Source organism: Ciconia boyciana, chromosome 2 (assembly GCF_034638445.1).
Source record: "Ciconia boyciana chromosome 2, ASM3463844v1, whole genome shotgun sequence".
Taxonomy (NCBI): domain Eukaryota; kingdom Metazoa; phylum Chordata; class Aves; order Ciconiiformes; family Ciconiidae; genus Ciconia; species Ciconia boyciana.
This window is the reverse complement of record NC_132935.1, coordinates 23,538,911-23,562,596: the sequence shown is the minus strand read 5'-3', so window position 1 is coordinate 23,562,596 and position 23,686 is coordinate 23,538,911. Positions and strand designations below refer to the sequence as shown.

The 23,686-nt window shown below is 42.2% G+C and overlaps 1 protein-coding gene across 1 annotated transcript in view; it reads left to right on the top strand.

The window, feature by feature from the left end:
* The first annotated feature begins 415 nt into the window (after positions 1-415).
* Positions 416-23,686, top strand: part of GRHL2 (grainyhead like transcription factor 2) — a 65,607-nt gene continuing 42,336 nt past the window's right edge. Inside the window, exons 1-5 of the mRNA XM_072851147.1 lie at positions 416-491; positions 12,102-12,334; positions 15,340-15,407; positions 16,990-17,374; positions 20,876-20,928. Of these exons, the coding sequence (XP_072707248.1) occupies positions 416-491; positions 12,102-12,334; positions 15,340-15,407; positions 16,990-17,374; positions 20,876-20,928 (815 nt within the window). The remainder of the gene's footprint in view (positions 492-12,101; positions 12,335-15,339; positions 15,408-16,989; positions 17,375-20,875; positions 20,929-23,686) is intronic.

The following is a 23,686-nucleotide window of genomic DNA, read 5'->3' as shown; positions in this document are numbered from 1 at the left end:
GCCCCCCGGGCCCGAGAGGGAGCCAGCGGCGGGAGGGGAGCCTGTCCCGGGCGGGGAGAGGCGCCGGGAGCTGTCGTTTGGCGCGCAGGCCGCGACTTGCTCTTCTGCTGCCACCCCAGCGTGTGTCCGATTCCATCAACGCTTCGTGCCGATCGGCACAAACCCAGGAGTTGTTGTTGTTTACCCCCTTCCCCGCCCGCCCCGGTACGCTGTAGGGTAAAGCCCCGCTGGCTGTGTTCCCGCGATGGCGGTGAGGCGGCTTGGCGTGAGGGCCGGGGCCTGGCTGGCAGCGTGGCGGCGGCCTGCTGCTGTGCGGCGCCGAGGAGCTGCCGTGAGGCGGCCAGGCGGGAAGGCCATTTTACCTGCTCGGGTTATTAGTGTTTCTGCAGGAGGCGGCCGGGGAGAGTAACGGGGCATGGAAGATGGAGGGCGGGAGATCGCAGAGGCCAAGCAGGAGACGGCAGTTTTGTTTTACTGCTGCTCTGGTGCAGGTAGGAGCGCCCCAGTCATGAGCGTAATCTCGGCTACGCTTGGTGCTGCTGAGATGCAAGCCCTTGTTGGGCTCCCCAGGAGCCTTTGTGGCGAAGGAGGTAGAGAGGAGGAGCCTGGTGTTGGAGACATCGGACTGAGAGAGGCTTGGTGACAGCCTGCCTGTCAAGGAGTGAAAGAAAGAGATTATCCGACAAAAGAAAACAGCAGGGTTGGCTGCCCTGATAGGGAAGACATGGGACGGTTCAGAGGAGAAAGAATAAAAAAATAATTTCAGTCCTGGCCTTTTCAAACATCAGCTGACAGTGGGATAGCGCGAAGGTAGTTACTGATGTGAAATTAAACTAATTGTGGTAGGAGTTGGGAACAGTGGAGTTTGGGAGTTCATCTGAGTGGGAATGGGAACTAATGCCTTAGGTGGCCAGATAAGAGCAGTTAACGATTTAAGTGCGAGGAAGGGAATAAGAGCCCTGAGGGATGCTGGTGAGGCAGGGAGGAGCAGCTGAAAGAGCAGTCATTGAGTTGGGAGGGGAACCAGATTAACTGCGAAAGAACTGAGAGCTGACAAGAAGCATCCCAAAGCAATGGGCAGTTCCAGAACTGCATGTTACTCCCAGGCCGAGCCTAGTTGCCAGTAGTTTCAGCAAAGGGTCAGAAACTAGGCTGCAGCAGATGGAGCGAAGTTAACGGGGGCGGGAGGGGAATATGGGGCGGGGGGGGGGAGATGGAGCAACTTTGTACCGCAGTCAGCTTTGAAACTGAAAAACAGTGCAGTGGAAACCCAACTTGTGTAAGACTGTAGAAACTATGGCAAAAGTGGTTCCTCTCTGGGTCTAGGATGCTACTAAGCTACAGGACTATCCTTCCTTTCCAACAGGATCAATATGGCATAGGTGTAAACTACTGAGACTGGAGCATTAATGCCCTTCATCCCCTGCTCTGTGTAGTGCTGCTGCTGTTACCACTGTGAGGAACGTAAGAGCACTGCAGAGCACGTACCCTCAAGTAACAGCACTTCCCCCGTTGCAGGTATGCCTGTGATCTGTTTCTGGTTAAGGTGTTTAGAAAATTCATAGGCGGTAGGTAAGAGTTTGAAAAGGAAGTAAAAAGTAAAGAAATCCCCTGGGCTCTCTATACACAAGTGTAACATGAGAAGACAAATACATTTGCTTTCAGAAAAGATGACCAGGTGGAATGAGATATTAGACTGGTGGGGGGAGTTTGCATGGGAAGGGGTTTGTTTTTTTTGTTGTTTATTGGGGTTTTTTTTTTAGGCTCTAATTATATCCAATTAAAACCTAATCCAGAGAGTACAACATTATTCTCCTCCACATGGCCTTTCTTTTACTTAAAAACAGATCTTCCCTACAGGCAAGACTGGAGAGGGAAGCTCATTATTTCGAGGTCAGTTAATTTGTCAGTGTCATTGGACCTGTTTTTGTGGGGTTTGTGCTAGTGAAGTGCTGATGTAGAGGACTAAGCAGCTGAGGGGATATAGAAAGCGTGAAAAAATACATTCCTCTCTCATCCTTCAATGGGATTTGGCGGGTTTTCTGGAGAGGTGGTACATCCCGCTGCACAACATCCACAGGGCTGCCTCCAGTGCCCTCTTTGGAGGGAGGAGCAGGGACAGGGGTGCTGTAGTGCTACCTGCACCGTCAGCTTTAAGGGAGGAAGGTGGACAGTCAGGTGAAAATGCTAAAGAACAAGTCGTTTGATTCTAATGCTAAATGAGGAGCTTGGAAGGGGAGATTAACCTTAAGATAGTGTGCATATCTCCCTGTCTTTCCCTTTAGTCTTTCTGCCTAAGCTGGGTCTTGCCTGCTTGCTTCCACAAACTCCTATGGGTCAGAAGAGATAAGGCATGATTTCACATGCATTTTTCAGGGGTAGTACCGACTTAAGCAGGCTGTGGCCACTTGTTCCTGCCTCCATTCCACCCCCTCAGCTGTGTCAGTAGAACTGTTTGTGCAGCTAGAGAACTGGCTCAGGGGAGTGTTGGGTTGAGAGTAGCTTGATCTCCTCTTGGAGGTTATTTTTGACATCCATTTTTCATTGGTCTGGGTTCTTCGTATGCAGAGGGGGTGCAAGCAAATGGCAGGTGTTAAAGACAGAACCGCTCAAAGTAGAACCTCTGCAGAGGGAAATGTGTGTCCCTGCCTCTCTATGAACGTTTTGGAGGTCCGTGCAGCTGTTCTGTTACCATCCAATTCCCAGAGCCATCGCGAGAGGACCCTGGGGATTGAACGGAGGCTGGGGGGCATAGGGTGGGGAGGAGGGAGCATCCCTTTTGCAGGATGTAAAGATGATTCCAGGGTTCACTTCTGCATTTATAGGCTGAAAAGTTGTTGTTACTGTAGTATACAGAAAAAAATTATCACCACAGAACCCCAGGTTAATGGCTCTAGTGCATTAGTGAAGCTAATCAGTGACCTCAATGCTTGTGAGACCTAACAGGGTTTTAGAGATTGGCAGTACTCCTGTGAATGAGGAGCAGCAATTGTACAACCACTTGGGATCTGCCTGGTAAATGCCACAGTTGTGACCCCACCCCTCCTGGTGTTGTGTAAAGTCGTGAGTCCCACCTAGGCTGGGACTGCAGTTGCATGGAGAGCAGGCTTGGTAGCAGGCCTGTGCGTGCTGGTCGCTGTGGCTCTCTTGCTAGCCGGCCAGCCGCATGACTGCCCGTCAGTCAGGCTGGTCAGGCTCCCAACACCCTCAGTATGTGCAAGAGCTACTCAGGACACCAGGTAGACAGGGTTGGGGCATGCTCAGACTGACCACATTTAAGGAGGACTTGGGGCAGCCTGGGTTTGCAGCTGAGCATGTGCTTGTGGGTAAATAACCAAGGGGAGAGCGAGCCTGGAGGTGGGAATGGGTTCAGACCTGCTCCTGTGTGTCAGTGGAGGCATGTTCACATCCAGCTTGCTACTTGGTGTAGTGTCTGTGGCAGAAGTTGATCTTGGACTCTTCACAGAGTAATTTTGCCCTGGTTTCCTGTTTCTTCCTCAGTGTGTAAATGTAGCTGCTGCCTTCATAATATTTAACTTAAGCATCTAGTACTATAACAACAAAGGGCATTTATGGATTGCAGTGTGATTCCGTGAATTGTTCTTAATTTTTTCTTTGAGGGCCAAACATGTTTCCCATCAGCAGATGTTGAGTGGCAATTAGGTCACAGACTACTCAATTATTTTTTTTTTTCCACTGCTGAATGTCTGGATAGGGCATCCATTGAGATGAATTTTCCAAAGTGTTACTCATCTGGGAATGAATGGAGAAACAGGATTTAGAGGTGTTTAGTGCTTGCACTTTTTAAATGTCAGACATGCTGTCGTGGATGTTCCCCAGAAAACTATCTCTGTGCAAGGAAGGTGGAAAGTCGGTGTGCAGAACCTCATAGAACTTGCAGCCATAAGCTTAACTGAGAGGAGTAAGGGTATCAAATGGTTACATCTCGCTGTAACACTGCTGTCTCTGTGGTGCTGAAGTCTGAGACCAGACTGAAGATCAAAGCAGAACAGGAGGGAGGGGATTTTCCCAGGTCACTTACTTGATTGTAATGATCACATAACCTCTTCACTGTGGAAGGGTCAGCAGGGACATCATCATTCTCGTTCTGGCAGGGACATCTGAAGGGGAAATGATATTACACCGGTTGACATTGGTTGTCAAATATTTTCACAAATATTAATCCAGTGCAGACCATTGATGGTTACCTTAAATATTTTTTTTTCCCATGATCATGGAGCAGCCAATTAAGCTGCCCTTTTTTGTACACACGCACACACACACACACACAATAGCACTTTCAAATGCTGATCTAGGAATTCATCCTGGAATGAATCTTCATTAGCTTTTTAATCAGTGATTATGAGAGTAGTAGCTAATTAAAAGAAGATAAGTAATTAGTTCAGACATCCTAGTATACCAGGACACTCATTGTTTTATTCTTTTTCAATAGTACTAACTTCATAAAGAAGAGAACTGTTGCTTATGAAATATTTAACCAAGGAAACCATATTAAGTGCATGTGAACTGTGAAGTCAAATATTGCAACATACCTGTAGCTTGAGAATATGTCTCCAGCCTCGAAGATTATGTATATCTGTAGATTTGTTAATTTTCCTAGTAGTGGGAGATAATGGCATCTTCCATAATTCTGTATTGTAGTTGTTCTGTAAAGTATATTTTTGTTTTTGTGTGCTTTTTTTAAATACTTGCGGGAAATCTTGACTCCCAGGATTTCTCAGTTGTTGAATTCATGTTTTCCTTCTGACTGTGTAGAAGATTTCATATTCTGAAAAACCAGCAATCAGTGCTATCAGTGCAGTGACTATTCCATTTCCATTAACTCCGTGGAAGCAATGAATGAACGAGGGCCACAGGGTCAAGGGTCAGGTTAAACTGCAGCAGGTCTGGGAAGCCTTGTCATGACCTGTTTTTAATTTTAAAGCCTACTGCTGGCTGCTTCAAGTCAGCTAGAACAACCTTGGGTGCTATGCATGCGGGAAGTACACTTAGCAAAACAGAGCAAGGCCTGATCCGAAGCTGCTAAGTAATTGCTAATTCTGATCAACTCTGTTAGCTACTGCAGTAATGTGAGCTCCAGAGTATCCTCATTTTTTGAGATGTCAGTGTTTTTTTTACAAATATGCTGAAACCTGCCTTTTTTTGTGACTGTTTTCTGCTTGGTTTAAAAAACAAAAGGCAACAGGCTACTTAGTACACTAATAAAAAAAGATTGTCTGGTAGAAATAATATTTAATTAAAAGCGAAGCAAAAAAAGTCTCTGAAATAATAGGTATAAAAAGTCTGTCTCAGGGTGAGTAATTGCCTACTTGAACTAGTCCTCAGTAGTCATTTACTGTACGTATTTAATCCTTGTGTCAGATTTCTTTTTCGTACCTCCACTTTGACATACTTAATAATTTTTTGTCAATGTTAATGAATCACCTATTTGTTTTAATCTTTTTAATCACTATTACATGCTCAAGTTATTTTGGTTCTGAGTAAAAACAAATAAACCTTCTAGCAGGCATCTAATTGTTGAACTAGTCTGTTTTGCCATTCGCTGTTTCTGCTCTCAATATATTATTTTATTTCCTCTCAGAGTGTTTTGTAAAGGTAAAATAATTTCTTTTAATCATTTAACATGTTCAATCCTGTTCAGATTTGTCTTGTGCTCAAAAAGAATAATTGTCCCAAAATTGCAAGAGTCCCAAACCTGCCTTCATTAGTAGGCAAAATTACTCAGCCACTTTAATGGGAGTTTTTTCCTTGGTATGGACTGCTGGCTGGGCCAGAGGGCGTCTTATCTTCTGGTTTCCTGGTGGTCTAAATGCTTTGATTTTCCTTCACGCTCAAGTCATTTGTATATTTATATGCTCACTGGATTGGGCTAAGTGCATTTTGGAGACCTGTTCATGCTTCTGGGAATGATTTGATTGTCGGCTGTGAAAGACAAAATACCAAGACACATGGGCCATAATTTTCCTGTTCGTTAAACATTTATGCTCCTTTGTAGTTTTAACGGAACACTATTATCTAATTGAAACAACAGTGTTGCTGACTTTTTAATTATACTTTTGGCAATAAATCCTGAACAGTCTAAACTTTTTTTTTTAACTAAATAAATCAAAACTTGCAGTGAGTCACCCATGCGTTTTTCTTTGGGTTTTTTTTTTATTTATTATTATTTGATGTCTAGGCAAAGCAGTATGCTGAGGGTAGTAAATTTGGGCTAACCTTAGAATCTTTAAAACAAATGGTTTCAAGCACTAGGGCTAGCTTTGATTTATACTTCTTTGTATAATGACACAGACAAACATTTATGATCTGGAATCTAAAGTTTGTTAACTTATCGAGCTTCTGTGGGATCTGTCCTTAACTGCCTTTTAAATGGTCATAGTAGTTCAGTTTGTGCCTGTGAATTCATACGTATGTACATTAGTTCTAAGGCAAATTGTATGCACATTTGTTATAAATCTGTTTTATGGTAGCCTTATAGCTGAACTGAGACTTGTGTTAAGTGTAAACTAAATTTAGAAAGGGTTTTAGAGCTACTGAAATGCTTGTAAATTATCACACTCTGCCCTTCTTAGCTATGCCAAAACTAAAGTGGGAGCTTCAGGTCTTTTTGTAGCTCTTGAATGTGGCTGGAGTGTGCTCCTATACATTTTGTCAAATGCAGGCATTCTTGAAGTTCCCCATTTCTTACTTTGCACCGGAGGAAAGACTAAGCAGGCAGGTGTTCTTCCCATAGCACACTGAGTCACAGCATACTTCAGCCAGCTCTCTGATCTGGACAATTAAGGGATCAGAAACCTGGGATGCAGCATGGTGTGTGGTGCATGTCTACATGCAACATAAAAAGTAGTTCCTTTGGCTAGCATCTTGTTTTAGGGTATTTCTCCCAGGGTTTCCCCATTGCAGACAGTTGCCCTGTGCACTTTCTTACCATCCAACAAAAAAGGAGCTTATGATAAATTTCCTATGGCCTTGACGTGCTGGGCTGGGAGCCAGGATGACATGAGTCTGTCTTGCCTTTTCCAGTCATTTGGTGCTAAAATTTCTGTGTGCTTTATAACAGCTGTATGGACTAAAGTCTCCTATCTCCTCTCCTGAAGGGAGTTTGCAGTTTGCAGAGGGAGCTGCGCAGATGTGCTCGGTGCTCCTGTCTCACAGGCGTAAGAACAGGCAGGCTCAGGGCTGAGCTGAAACCTGGGAACAGGGATTCCTCCCATTCTCCTGCTGCCTCACACGCATTACTTGCTGTATTCCTATCTGGCACCTAGCCTTTGCAGGGAGGGGGAAGCTCTAATGCATTATCAGTGGGCAAAGAAGTCTGCAGGGATATGCATGGAGCACCTCGATTCTTACAATTTATTTGGTTTTTTTTAAGTTTGTTGAAAGAACAAATGTAATGTCCAAAAAAGCAATTAAAAAAACCTCAGGAAATACTTGGGCTGGGTGCCCACCTTGGCACTTTTAACAGTCTGCTTTGTGTTTCAGGGCTGAATTTCCTGGGCAGGACAAAAGTTGGGGGGCAGGCAGGATGAGACTTTCTTTCCCCCGGAGCACCAACCGAATCAGGATGTAATGCTGAGCATGTGATGGAGAAGAGTAGGATGCAGCTGTACTTGATGCAGCATGGCTGCATCGGTCTGCTTCATGTTCAATGGCAAATGTAGCAAAGAGGTTCAGGACTGTGTGAACTTTGCAAATTCAACAGAAAGCTCTTGAGCATCAAAATTGGCTAAGAGAGACTGGCAGGCAGGACATCTTGTTTCTGAATAAAAAGCAAGCTCTGATCACAAAGCTGTGGCCTTTCACCATTGTTCATGAATGTGTTAATGGGCATTTCTGATTCTGTGTAAGCTAATTCACAAATTGCATCAGGTTAGGTGTGAATTTGTCTGTAGTAGGATTTTATAGCCCCAAGTGCTGGCTGTTGAAAGTTCATTATCTCTAATCTGAAGAAGAGCTTGAAAGGCCAGCCCTTTCCATTCAGCTAACTTATTGATATTAAGTACAATGTACATCTCCACCTTATGTTGTTGTACTGCAGTAACTGAAATTAAACGAAGTGAGCACAGTTTTGGACCTCTCTATACACTACACTTGTATAGGGTTTTATAAAATTCCATAATCTTAATTTTAAATAAGTTCAAAAATATTAGTTTACCAGATGCAGAAATCGCCATAACTGGTATAAATCTGGAAGACTTATGTGTATCTTTTCTTACGAGGAAAGCACATAAAACATGTAAGATGGTACAAACAAGAAAATCTGTACTAAACAGTCGGGGGGGGGGGGGGGAAGATTTTGCAAAATAAAGGCCATCTGAAGTTGAGTCTTGACATGACACTCAAGTGTCAGGGCAGTCTAGCTCTTAAGCTAGACCATTTGTCAGAAAATACCTTTCGTCCTCACACACCTATATATTAAGGTACGTAACTACCTGCTACTGTTGAACATAAACCAACTGAAACATTTTGCATTCATTAGAAGCTCAACTGATAGCTTGAAAGGAAACCAGTACTTTTTTAGGCACAAAGTATCCTCAATTGTTAAGCTGTATCTCCATGGTAGAATGATGGAGTGCTTTCAGCTTCTACAGGCAGGTCTCTCCCAGCCGTGTTCTGGTTAGCGCACACCCTGGCTACCACATAGAGGGGCGGTGGGCTAGCTGGAGTGAGGAATGGGCAAGGTCAGGGTTGGGCTTGTTCTCTGCTCCTTGGCAGGCTGTTTTAGAAGATGTGCCTGGGGCTACAGCGGATATTTGCTGATATTGCTGGCCAGGTTGAATCGGGAGTCTTCCGCTTGCAATCTTGGCCCATCTTCCTTCCTTAAGTGACTGGTTCTCCGTGAATGTGGTCACTGATGGATTTGCAGCTTTTGATAAGATTCGTAGATGTGTTGCTAATTGCAGGCTCCAACTGCGGCTTTTCTCACAGGTGGAGCATTCAAAGCAGCTCTCTCCAGTGGGAATGCTCTTACATTTCCCTTTGTCTTCCCCATGGTCCAGGTGCCACCAGAGTCACTGTACTCCAAGCAGCTGCCTGCTATCATTAGTTACACAGCTGGAACAGCTGGGGGTGCCCCAGCATGGAAGGGTGCCTGATGGGACCAGGGGAGCTTACCTGTGCAGAGCCTTGCTCAGGAGGTTGGGTTGTCCTGGCATATATTAGAATATAAAGTATTTATCTCCTCTGGTTACAGGGGACTTTGCTACCCCTCTGTCACATTTGGCTGAAATTGTCCAGGAGGTTCAGCAGTTGTGGAAAAGGAAAGGGAACGTGTGTGCACATGCAAGTCTCATTTCTTAAGAGAAACCCTCCCTCCCATCCAAACGACCTTAATTAACAGAGAAGTTTTCTTAAAGGGAGCGCAGTTGTTTTGGCTGACTGCTTTGGATATAATCTTTGAAATGACTATGTTAAATCATGATAATTAGGTCTGACCATTAACCTCCCACAGAGCTGATTACAGGGATGGGGGTGATGAGGAAGTTTTTTATTTTTCTTAGTGCGATTGTTTCAGTCTGTTTGCAGAGTAAACACGAGTGTGTCAGTTGATTATGCTGCAGACCATCTCTCGAGCCAGAAGAGATGGATATTTAGTTTTTAAACGTGAAAACCTGGGTTTTAGAGAAAACATGCTCTGGGGAGATGTTAGGGAGGCTCTAGGCCTATGCACCTCTGCCCTTCCAGCCATCCCAGCTGTTTACTTACTGAGTGGCTGTTCCTAGAGCATTTATCCCCTTTACTTTAGCTTCTCCCCAATGCAATTGTATACAACACCTCTGAGGGACAGCGCTCTTCATTGCTTTAAGATTGTCTTGACTAGGTTAGAGCAGCAGAGATTGACTCCTCCCTTCCAGCATTTCTGCAGACAAGCACAGCCCAACTCTTAAAAGGTGTGTTTTTAAAGGGCATCTCACAGTCTGCCTGTAGTGCTCATAAATCAGTTATTACTATCATATGGCTATGAGCGCTCTGAGTAACAAAAGGCAGTTATTGATTGTAAGGGAAGATTGCTACAGGAAGGAGAGCGAGCGGTATTTTGTGCGTTGCAATGGGCAGCTGCCCATGTGGTGAAACCGCCCGGGTTTAGCTGAAGGGGATCTTTGTTGAGAAAAGGAGAATCCTTGCCTGGAATAATTGCCTCTGAGCCAGGGAGAATTGGCTACTCCAGAGTGGGAACAAGCCCTCAGCTACCTCTGGCACAAACAGCGGGGCTGTTGCAAATCTGATTTGAGTCGCTAACAATAAGGTATTGAAAAGACAAGCAGACCTAGCAGTTCTCTCTGTCCTTCCTTGGGCTCCTAATTTATGCTTCAGCTTTGCTTGCTGAAGCAAACCTGTAACAACACAAATGTGTATGTGGTAACAAGAAGAACAAAAATCTTTAGACAGCAAAAGGCCAGGCAGAAAGAAAGGCCTTTGGAAAAGAAAGGAGGCTTCTAAAAATCCAGATATTTTAGATGAAAGGAAAATGTAATCTGAACTGTAATTGTTGGCTGTATGTTGTGATACAAAGCTACGAAATGCTCTCTTCCCCCACAGAGCTCATAAAACTGCGCTCTGTGTACCAGATGGATTATTTTGTTTTTCATTAAATAAAGAAGCTTGTAAACAGTGCTCTGTACCATGGAGATGATAATCTCCACCATCCCCCTCCTCTTCCTTAAACACTGGAGCACACACTTCACAGGTTGTGCTCAGGCAGCGGCGGAGGCCTGGGCAAAGCCCCAGCCAGCCGGTCACTGCGGCTTGGGGGCTGCAGGCAAGACGCGCTCCCGGCGTCCGAGAGCGTTTACCGCCTGGGCTCAGTTGTGCTTTTATCAAATCCTATTTCTGAAATCAAATAGAAGGCTTGGTTGCACAGTGTTTGAATGCCACTCTCTGTGCAACAGCAGCAGTTGGCTGGTTAGGTCTGTGGAACTGGCACAGCTGCAGGTAGGGGAGAGCAAAAAGAGGAGACTGAATAATGAACAGTTTTTATGTAGAAGATAGCAAGACATATTGTATGAAGGTCACCAGGAATAACTGCTGGTTTCTCCACTTAAGTCAGTATATTCAGTTATTCCACCATCTTTGCAGCTTTCAAATTTGTAAGGTGTAATGTGTTAAAAGTTTCATTGTGATCCTTATAACTTGAGCCACAATTCTTGACCGTGGTCTTGCGAAGTGCACTAAGCAGCACGCCCCTCGCTCCGCTATTTCCCTGCCTAATTTCTTTGCCTACTATCTTGTGTAATAGGAATGCTGCTGGGTTTTTTTTTCTCTAGCTCTTTTATCCATGAGTTTACTGAACATTTTACAAAAGCAGGTACTATTATCTTCATTTACGTTTCCATTATACTGGACATTTCAGCCATAGCTGTGGTGCAGCAGCCTCTCCTGTGATATACACGGGCACTGGTCAGTTTGTACCACTTTCAGGCTGGAAGAAACTGCTCTGCTGCAAATCCCACTTACTAATGGTCTTGTGTGTATTGCCATGGGTCTGTAACTAAATGTGGTGAGTCATAAAGTGGGAACTGAGACCAAATATGTTGACTACTTCTGCTCCATCCACTGGACCCATTGCTCATGTCCTGTTACAGAAAACTTCTCTGAAATTACGGACAAATTGCATTCCAAAAACAGAGAATAGCTCAATTATAAGGTGTACCCTTATTAAGTACTGTTATTAAATACTGAACTATGCTTGGTTTAGTTGAACACTAGATTAGTATTAGATACTTTTTCTTTTTTTTCATTCATGTCTTCTTCTTATAACTGATTTCAGTTAAATGTATTTTTCCCTAATCAAATGTACATCTCGCAAAAATACTGGGGCAAAATGTTCCTATATTGTTACTTCCTTTTTTTCCAAATAGTTTTAAAATATTTTGATAGCTCTATCTGTATATTAGTAAAAAGATATTTGAATTATTATCACAAAATCTGCACACATTTAATTTTTTTTGGTTAAGTACTGAAGATACCTAATACTGATAAATATTTATGTCACCAGGTTTAATACAGAGATGCTTGCTTGATGTAATCATATCACTTTCATTGAGCTATATGATGTTCTTTAACATGCCTTGTGAATAAAGTAATCTCTTCTGGATCACCATTTTATTCTTCCTGTCTATGCAGTAACAAGCGACTTGTGGCCTTAGTGCCAAATGACACTTCATTCAACACCAGACGAGCCTACACCAGCGAAGATGAAGCCTGGAAGTCGTATTTGGAGAATCCCCTAACAGCAGCTACCAAGGCTATGATGAGCATAAATGGTGATGAGGACAGTGCTGCTGCTCTTGGCCTATTGTATGACTATTATAAAGTAGGTAACTCCATCGTTATTCCTCCCTGCTGCGCTAGCAGGGGACCGCTCTAAGAGGCATCAAAAGAGCCAGTTTTTAAAGACAGAAGTCACTGCAACTTTTCTCTCTGATACTTGCATCAAGCATCCGTCCCGTTTTTGGGGGAGCCTATCTGAGGCTGTTTTGATGCGTTTAGTTCTGGAGAGAAAAAAACAAAATCAGTATTCCCATATTAAATTTGTAACCATGATTTCTTTTTGAGCATAGCGTTCTTCCTCTTCCCTTGCAAGAGCACTGGATGAATAAGCCGCCTTTTTATTTGTGCTCTGATACTTGCAGTATTCTTTAAAAAGTGGAAAAGAGGAGGCCTTGTCCATCTGTATGTTTGTCTGCTTTTCTGTTTCATTCCACACATGTTTTAGTTTGCTCTTTAACTGGAGTATCTCTCATCTGACAGTTTCCCATGTTATTTTTATTTGTATAATGATTGCAGTAGGCTGTATACAAACATACAGTGAGGTCTAGCCCTTGCACTGGAAGTTTGCAGTCTAAATAGAGTGGTGGAGGATGGAAATGGAGCTGGACACAGAGACAGAGATCTGAGTCAATTTACAGGGGAAGCACTGACACACAGTTTCAGTTTACATCAGGTTCTAAGCCCAGGGCTTTACCTACCATTTTGATACCACCTTTCTTTTTTGTATATTTCATAGTGTTTAAGTAGAACTATGTTTGAGATTTCTGCTGAAATCAGAAGAGAGTCCTACAGGGTGCATCTCTATGTAATGCAGAAATTTCACCCTGAAACCCAGGCTGACCCCTTTGTACTCTGCAAATGGAACCAGCGTTGCCTACCAAGCACTGAAGTATGAAATCATTCATTTCACTTAAACTATCTCAGTACTCCTGAATGCCACCTATGCCTGCACTGGCTTCTGTGAAGGCCAGCAGAACAATGCCAGCTCCCCATATAATTAAAAAAGAAGTAGCAGAAATGGAAATGTAAAATTAAAAACCTTTGCTTTTAGTATTTATTAGTATAAATGCTTTTAGAGAATGGGCTGCTCCTTTTAGTCTCTACTACGATCATTAAATGAGTGTTCAGGAGAAGGGGTTGTAGGCAAGTTGCCATATACTAACCTTATGGGTAAATATTGTTTTAATTTCTTTACTGATTATATTTCAAGAGATATTCCTTGCTTTTGTGTGTTGTTGTCAGTAGAGAAAAGCTTTTCCCAATGAGAAAGAAGAAAGGTCCTTTTCTCTGCTTGACAGAGTTACCACAGCGCCAGAGTCTGTGAAGTTAATGCGGATTTGTAAAATTCAGGATGTATATGAGCGTCTGGAGTGTTGGCTTCTGTCTTAGCACCTTTGTATGTAGCAGTTCATTAATCTGCTGGATTTTTAAAATAAAAGCAGAGAACTGCCCTTTTCCTTCTTAAAACTATGTTCTGAGACATGGCTGTTCCTTGTTCCAGGCAGTTGCAAAAGACTTGGGGTTCAGGTGGAATAAGCTGTGTTAATCTCAAAGCCATTTCCAGCATTCAGTCATAACTCTGTCTTAAACTGGGAGAAAAGGATAACTCTTGATGCTCTCAAACAGGAACTTAAAACCTAACTTAAACCTCTGTGCTGTAATGTGGAAGTGTAGAGGAGGTCTTCCAGTGCACAAGACTCTCTCAAATTGCCCTTATTTATCATTTGGCTCATTTGTTCTGACATGCTGGGTAATTTTATTTTAAGTACTTTTTTCAGTCAATAGGAATTATTTGAACTTAACTGGTTTGGTTTTTTTTTTCCTTCTCCTTTTTCTTGTAGTGATATTTACCTAAACATAAACCCTCCTTCAGGGATAAATATATGATCTTAACAGGGGAATCAACTTGTGCAAACTGTGGCTTGGATCCCACTTCTGAAATTTATGAAAGAGGTTTTTTAACCAACAGGACTCTTAATAGGGAGAGAGGATGTCCCTAAGAGCAGGAAAGGCTCTGGCTAGCGCTCTCTGACTCTGCTGCTGTCTTGCAGATATAGCTGATGTTAACCTTGGCTACTGTAGTGCACTGTAGTACTGTTTTTCCTCTAAATTCAGATATTTTCCCGATACTTCTTTAAAGTATTTAAAGATAAAATGCACAGCTTTAGCCCATTCTTAGGTCTATTCTTGCTCTTTAATCCTGAGTTAACTGCTGTGACAGAGTGGATATACCTTCTTTTGTAAAAGATAGAGTAGAAGTTTTAGCTTCCAAATTGCTGGTTCAGCAAGAAAACAAAAATATGGTCATGGCAGCAACTTTGCCCTTGGTGATTTCATATCTATGCTGGTGTCAGGAAGCCGGTATGTGGGAAGACAAGTCTCTTAAGTCACTTTCGGTGTCAATTTTTGAGTCTATTGAGGGGCCAGATTTGGCTGGATTTTTACTTCTCATGGCTGTCGATGGACTCAGCAAAGCAGAAGTCAGTGTTCTCTGATGACATGCCAGCATGCCCCAACCTGTCCCCATAGTAGGAAAGGGAAGGATCCACAAAATTCCCCAGGGTATGAGTCCTGCATCCTCCAGAATGCTCTGTAACAGGAGGACTTAGCTGGTGCTTGTGGTTTAATTGAAACTCCTTTTTCCTCTGAGCTAAAAGGGTCTCCATGCAGTGCTCATCAAAGCATCATGTCTTCCTTCTCATCTTTTATTATTCAGTGAAAAGTGTGTGTGTGTTTGGGAATATAAGCTTTGATTTTGAGATAGCTTGACCTAGCTTGATATTCCAAAGATAAGGACATATAGAAGAGTGCTTTGCTCCAGATTTGTGTGCCCAAGAACTAGAAAAGAAAACAATCCCTACATTTTTTCCCTTTGGAAATTATCTTTCTGTTCACAATCAGTCTCCCAAAGAAAAACAGCTCCTGGCATCTGTGAACTAGACAACACTGATACGGTTACATTTTTCTAGTTGTTGCAGTAGAGCAGTCTGAAGCTGCAAATACCTGACAGTTGCATTTGCCTGACCCCATGCCTGGTGTTGTTCTCAGGTTCCCAGAGATAAAAGGCTGTTGTCTGTTAACAAAGTGAGTGATAATCAAGAAGACCAAGATAAAAGGTACGGTATTATTCCAAATCATACACCCAGCTACTAACAGTGTTGATCAGTTGTGAACTGAAGGAACTATGATAGCCTGAGGGTTTATGGTTTTCTTCCAAAAGGTAAAAGAATGAAGACTGTTTCGGGAAGCAAACTTTACTCCTTTTTACTTTTAATTTATTGGGAAAATTGAACAGTATTATTAAACACGCAGTTTGCAAAGTAGCAGAAAGTTTCATGATTTGTTTGTGTTTCGTTTTGTTGTTTTGCTGCTGCTGAGATTAGTAAAATCAGATTATACTGACAGTTGGCTACTGGCTGCTTTTCTTTCAGTTTTCTTCTTCTGGAGCAAAAAGTGAGTAGTTTGGCCTCAGTAACCTGATTTATACAGTTTTATTTAACATAATTTAGGATCTGCCCAGAAACAAATAAAGTAACTCTCTTAAAATCATTAGCTCAAAACGTTTTTCTCATTCCTCTTAGATTTCAGCCCTCCTCTGTAGGCTACAAGTGACTTGAAGAGGGAGAGGAAGCTGACTCCTGCCTTTATTAAGAGTTGTGGACAAGAGAGAGTGTACATTTATGTAGAAAGAACTAAGTTTTTACATATAGGAAGGTATCTTCATGTAAAATTATAGTGGAGAGAAGCTACACAAGGTTTATTTCAATGTAGCTAGTTTGGGACAGCCTTAGATGGTCTCCACGAGCCGTGTAACATGAAAGTTTAAACAGGTAGTAGTATAAATTTACTGTTTCAAAACAAAATATGAAACTTTTTTTTGAGGGACTGTTTTTCTTCTGCAAACGCCAGAGAAATTCCTAAGTTGAGTGTGATTGACAAAACTGGCCTTCGGTGGAAAGCCAAGAGAGATGAACTGTAATGTCAGAACATATCTCCTGGGTTGAAAACAAAGCAGTGTGTTACACCTACTAAAAGCTTTACAAGTTAACAATTTTATGTCAGTGCAACTACTATCAGCAATCAGATTGCTTTCAACAGCAACCGCGGGTAGACCTGGGAATGCTGCTGGAGGTTACCTTGCAGCCGCTATAGTTACTGATCTACTCTGATACAATGGGATTCCTGGGCTCGCTCTTTCAGAAGAGCATTGGTACCAGAGTTACACAAACGGTAGTGGCCTGTCAGCAGCCTGAAAGAGCATGCATCAGCTTATGAATTTTGCTGTTGATATTCTGCCTATTTCACATGCAAATTATGTACTGTTGAGTAATCCATACCTCGCCTTACTCTTTATGCTTATTCTGTGCCTAATGACTGTTGCACTGGTGGATTGATTTTGCATCCAAATTATAAGCCAAGGCAAAAGCAACCCTGGATACCCAGAATTTATTGTAACAAGTCATACCGATTATAGGTCAAATCAAATGTATTATCTTTCCCTAGCTGTTAAAGAGCTCTGGACCTCTGCTTGCCTCACGATGTCTTTTGCCTAGTATTTGTTAACATACTATTTCTTATGGCAATGGCTTATCAGAGTTGAAAGATCTCCTTCCCTGCCATCTAAGAACATTAAGCTATTTAAGGAGGAGATTTACGCTATCAGGACAGTTCATAACATTTTTTGGTTTTGTCTCACAGAAATTGTCTTAATACCACGGAAGCTCAGACTAATTTAAGTGGGGGAGAGAACCGAGTGCAAGTCCTGAAGACAGTGCCAGTTAACCTTTCCTTGAACCAAGATCCTTTGGAGTCGTCCAAAAGGGAATACAACACAAACGTGTCCGGGAGCTCGACGCCCATCACGGGGACTGGAGTGACTGTGGTTAAAGCAGAGGAGTTCACCCCTGTTTTTATGACCCCACAACCACACTATGCAAGAGGAGAAAATGAGGAGCACCGAGGGGTTATCTTTGAACCATATGAAGTGTCCAACATTGCTCCCCACACAAATTATCTCAAAGATGACCAGCGCAGTACTCCTGACAGTACGTACAGCGACACCTTCAAAGACGGAGGAACAGAAGTAAGTTTTTCACCTCAAATTAGCATCTAAGAACTCAATAAAGCTGTAAACAAGGAGATTTGAGCTTGTAAACAAGATAAGGAGATTTGAGCTGTCCACAAGAGCCATTAGAAGAACAGTGATGCTTGTTTCAACAAACTCATCTCTGCTCCTTGCTGTGTTCCTGTCAGTCTGTCCTCTGATTATAGGGGAGCATCATGAGGCGTTTCAGAAGACAGTTTTAAAGTTGTTTATTGGAAACTCTGAGAATAATAGGTACTGATCTTTTGTCTTCTGGGATATTGTGTCAAGTAGAGGATAGTTGCCATTCTGAAGGAAGATCTGTTTTCCATTACCAAGATCTGCCTTCAGACCTATTCATAACAGTTAGAAATAGCAGCCACTTTGTAACTGGGAAATTCTTAATGTTCTTCTGAAAGTGCAAATGAGCAGTGTCAGCCTCTGCTGCTAGATAAACCCAAGTAATTTATTCAGAAGCTGTCTGTTGCTCTAGGCTCTACTCTGCAACATGGGCAAGTGAGAAAAAGTAGTAGAATTAGGTGACTAGAGGGGAATGGAGAAGTTAACAGGTAGGGAAGGACTCGGGTGCATGCATATGTAGGGAATGAGGAGGAGAAGAGAGACAAGGAGCTACCTTGTAACTATTTTACAGTTATGCTGAGGCAAAGTAATTATACAGTCAGCTTTAATATGGTGAGTACCCTCTGGCTGCTTTTGCCTGCTGCAGAATAATGCAAACAAGCCAGAAATGTAGAAAGGTAAAAATTATTTAAAGCTGACAGTACCTCTGCAAATAATTAGAGATATTAAGTGGTAAAACTCTCCCTGGATTTTTCTCCTCCAACTCTATGAAATTGTAAATGTAACAAAAGTACAAGGCAAGCTACATTAAGGCTGAGTTACTCTGACTGAATATATAAGAAATTTACTTTGTGTTTGTGTACGTGTATTATAGAAAAGTAAATTGTCTCCACACAAGCATCATAGATCAGGAGGTCTGGAGGTGAAATCCATTGTAGGATATAGAACACATTTAGGCCAACTAAATAAATAATTAATGAAGAAATCTCATTGAAAAATCAGTAAGATCAAACCTTGGATTAGAAACACTGCCTCTGCATTATCAAATTGCATGATTTCATCTGTTTTTCATTGTTACTGGTAAATGGCTCTTTATGCAAGTCCAGTGGTACTGTACCCATGGCTTTCCTGGTGTGCTGTAGCTGAGTGATTCCATCATGTTGGTTTGTTCTGGGACGCGCTGCTGAGAGCTACCCAAACAGCCGGTCTGTGCTGTGCAAAGTGCTGTCGAATGCGCAAAGTTGTTTAACTTAGATGTAAATTCCCTTTTTACCTCTGCACGTTGGCCTTGCATCCCAAACTCTGTGTTATGGTAATTTTTGTTACAATGGTAATATTTTGCACCCCAAACTCCATGTTACGGTAATTTTGTTATGATGGTAATATTTTGTTACGTGTTTTTTAAAATGATTAGTTAATAACAGGGTATGATACTTGTCATCTAGGCTTTCTCTGCAGTCTGTGGAGAAAGAGGCAGTTCAAATCTGATTGCCAAAAGTGGGTGGAATGGTTTGCCAGGTGCACTCACTCCTCTTCATCTTCACCTCCCCTATTAACTGCACAGGGAGACTGAACAACTAACTTTAACTAGGTCCCCGTCTGTAGCTGTTAGGCGAGGTGTGTGCCAGTGTTAGTGGCCTTCCAGCCCCAGCCTCTCACATGCTTGTGGCACGGGAGCAGGAAGAGCTTTCCACCCTGCTGCAGGCTCACTCAGCACTTAGCCTCTCCCTTCGGTTTTTGTTAACTACCCAAATCCCCGGATGTGCTTCAGCCCTGTGGTGCTCTGACAGCTTCTCCAGCCACGTGCTGTTGTGTAGGGACAGCTGTGTGAAGCAGGTGTGAGGAGAGCATAACGTAAAATGTCAAAACATACCAAAAGGGAAACTTGTGCTAAGCTAGTGCTTGAAGTAGGAATACAGTTGTTCTTACTATTTTTCCTGTTCACTTGGTGAGAATGGCTGGGTTTGGCTGCAGTAGATTTGTTCTGATACCTGCTCAATTTTTAAACACCTTATGAATACATATTTAGAAATTGTTTCAAAACGTTTATTGAGTGACTTAGTTCTGTTATACTGAAAGAATGCTGAGTTTTTATATAGCCCTCTGGTATCGGACACTTTGGTCAATCACTTGCTATGTTCTTTGGATACAATTTTAATGATTATATAAATATACCTTTCTCATCTCATTCATATTCTTATTTAGCTGTGATTAATTTATTAGTCCTTTATAGTATAGACAAAATTTTCGAGGATAGGTAAGTAAATTGAATGGTTTTGACAATGTCAACCTCTAGCCTTCATATAAAATGTAACTAGCATGTTAATATGGGACCATCTTTATTGTAATACCCCTCAGATATTAGATGTCTTAGAGTATTTAGCTTATCTATTCTACTCCTTATGGATCCTTGACTTTTGATCTTCAGGAAATATTCCTAACTGGTACATAATACCTTTGCACTTAACCGGTATCTGACTGGATATTTGTTGTGGCACAGTTGTGCATAAGTTAAAATTAAAAACTGTTTTCAAAATTGCCTGACTTGACACTTCTGGGAACAAAACAGCTTTTAATTGCTAACTGGTGATCACAAAAGAAATCCTGGAGGTTAAATGTAATGATCCATCAGTGAATCAGAGAGACATCAGCAAAAACATGTTTCAGGCAAAAGGCAAGCCAAGAAGTATCAAGGCTTACATAGTACAGTACGAACGGGCTCGTTTGCTCAGGAAGACAGAGTACAAATCCTTGCTTAGCCTGTGCAAAAAGATTTCATTTTTTCAGAATTCCAGCTCTTGATGTAATTTTTTTTTTGATAGATGTGTTTTCTTTTTTTAAAGAGTGACTGTAGGTCTCCTTCCATCTGGTAAAGTGTGCGTTTCACTCAAACAGAATCTTATATTGAAAGTAAAATACTTTCTTAGCCTGCGTCACCAGTCCTATTCAAAATAGACAGTATAGCAATCTAAATTTTTGTCAGCATTTCATTGTAGGCCTTAAGGTCAGCTGACTACACACATATTTTTAAATAAAGCAAAACAAAATGTGAAGTCTCTAGGAAAACTATGATTTCATTTGAAAATCTCCTTATCTTTGGGATGGGGTACATTTTTGCAGGATTGTTTTATAATATATTAATGTGTAGGCAAGGAGTTTAATAAGGCAGAAGATGTTTTTCAGTTACATTCCTGTAGCAGTTAGGTTATGAAAAACTCTAAAAGCTTGACATAAATGAATTATCTCTGTCAGTTCTAGTGTAAAGACAACGTAGGGTCCAGTTCAGTTTTTAGGGATTTTGAGTTTTAAATGGTTGATGGTTTCTTCCGAGGGGTCTTTAAATAAACAGAATTCTGCTTTTGTTGGTATTTGCATTTTGATTGTATCAAACTATATTTAATTGTTGTTTTTATTTTTCAGAAGTATCGCAGTGTGTCAGTGGGGGCTGAAGAATATATTTATGAAAAAACAAGGTATTGCATAAGCTTTGAAATGTGTTGACTGGCATCATGTAGGAATGTATCGAGGAGAGGCTGCCTGTGTCCAGTTCCCACCCTCCCTTTCATCACCCTGGAGCACCTGCAGGGCTCCCTTGACACTGCCCAGCAGTACTCTCCCCTTCTGCACGTGTTAGCTTTCAAATCTGACCAGTTTATATCTTCATCTATTATCTTCCCCCAGCATTGTTTTAAGTCAGTAACTCCTCTGAAGCCCCTGGAGACAGGCGAAATTAAAAGTGTTAAGAGAGGTTCCCCAGGTAACAGGGCACAGCTTTGACAGCCAGGTCATGGAAAGTCTTCCCCACCTTTCAGGATGGTAGGATGCACAAGTCAGATGTCCAGGATGGTTGAACTGGCTCCACCAACCTTATGGAATTCCCATCTTTATTTTTCCCTTCTGTTTTTTCTAGTTACTCCTAGTAGGTTTTCTGGGAAACCCTCTGTCTTTTTATACTGCTTGTTGTGGTACTTCATGTTTATCTATACAATAATATAAACGAAGTATCTATTACAAACCATGTAAAAAGACCTAAGGATTCCAAAAAGTTTTTTAAAAAGTTTCAAAAACTGACGTTTGAAAGGAATAGTGTCCTCCCCGCTAAGCACAGAAAAATGCATGCGTAGAATGGGCAAACACTGCAGAGTCACTTAGCTAATGAAGACTGTGATCAGTAAAATTTATAAGCTGATTTCCTGGTTTCGGCTGCGATAGAGTTAATTTTCTTCCTAGTAGCTGGTATAGTGCTGTGTTTTGGATTTAGTATGAGAATAATATTGATAACACACTGATATTTTAGTTGTTGCTCAGTAATGTTTACACTAGTCAAGGACTTTTCAGCTTCCCATGCTCTGCTGGGTGCACAAGAAACTGGGAGGGGGCACAGCCAGGATAATTGATCCAAACTGGCCAAAGGGCTATTCTGTAGCATATGATGTCATGCTCAGTATATAAACTGGGGGGGTTGGCTGAGGGGCAGCGATTGCTGCTCGGGGACGGGCTGGGCATCAGTCAGCAGGTGGTGAGTGGTTGTATCACTTGTTTTTCCCTGGGTTTTGTTCCTCTCTCGCTCTCTTGTTGTTTTCCTTTTCATTACAATTTTTTTTTTCCCAATTATTAAACTGTTCTTATCTCAACCCACAAGTTTTCTTACTTTTGCTCTTCTGATTCTCTCCCCCATCCCACCAGCAGGGTAGGGTGAGCGAGCGGCTGGGTGGTGCTTAATTGCCGACTGGGGCTAAACCACAACAGCTTCATTTCATGCTTCTGAATAGTTCTGTTTATATCTGAGAGATTACTCTCACTTTAGAAACAGGAACGTGCCTACATATTTTTCCTGGAGTAGGCATATGACTGCTTCTGTACTGGAGGTTCGTTCCAGCTTGATCTTTTTTCTTGAGGTATGTTAAAACAATCATTAACTGCAGTGAGCTCAGAACAGAGTTATTATATAGGCAGTACATACGAAACAGATATTTAGCAAAGACTGCTCACTTACTACACTGGATATTTATAAAATTGAATCCTGAAGCACTGGCATTGTTAACAATTCTCAGACATTAAGTCTTTCATGCTATGGCCCAGGTCCACGTTAGAACAAAACTTCCAAGTGCACATTAAGAAAAATGAAATACATCTTCCTTGGGAGTTACCTGGAAGTGATAGGTGCTCAGAAATGAAAGCTTCAGGTTGAAAAAAAGAAGTGGTGAATATGAAACTAATTGGAAGCCTGATAGAAGATTCCTTAATGATTACAAGGGGCTTTAGTTAAGACTCATGGTGAGATTCAGAACAGTATTATAATCATTTGAGTGACTGCAATAAGTTTTAAGCGTAATAGTAATCCTCCTGCTATGTGGCACACTTTGATTGCCAGCTGGGAACAAGAAGAAAATTCCCAAGTGGTACCAAACTGAGACTGCAAAATTGGCCAGGTGCAGTGTGTCTGGGGTTTAGATTTTTTGACATCTTTCTGAAACATACAGAATGCCAGGAAACAGAAGAGCAAACTGTGGCAGACTGTAGGCAGCTCTGTTAAGACACTGTGTGTTTGACTTTGGTTCATCCTAAGCCCTTCTCAGCACACATCCTCGTTAGGCCTTCTGTCCAGATGTCCTGAGGTCATCTCCCAGGGCACTCAGTGTGCTTTGGTGCACATTGTGCAGCAGTCTCACAGCGTGCAACCTGCGGTCCCTTTGTCTGACACTAAATCAGAAGATGTGCCCCCACCACTAATGGGCAGTCAACCCACAGGACAAGCATATGCAGCAGGGTGGATGCTGAGTCTGCAGCACCAGTGGTTCTGTTCTTCCAGTCTGCTTGGACGGAGCCATTCCACTTGCCAGTGTCGACAGAGCCTCTGTTCCCCTTGCACACAGGACAGAGGGACTGCGGCAGCACACACCACGGTGGGCGGCAGCAGAGGGGACCGCAGTCCCCTTCATGCTACCTTTCCACTGTGCGTGAGAGCCTTTGTGTCAGCAGCAGCTGCATTGCTGGGAAGCACCGGTACTGCCATCAGTGGGTGGGATAGGTATAGGCTAGTGTTTGCTTTTTACCTTAGTTTTGCTTTGATTTGTAACTTTTAAGCAATTAGAAAAATGACTAGATTTCCATTTATAAGCTAAGAAACACTTAGAAATTGTCTTTATTTGATTGAATGATTGATACTAAACTAAATAATTGGTGCTAAACTGTCTGAAATGTCTTCCCTTGGATGGAAAGACAGTGCAT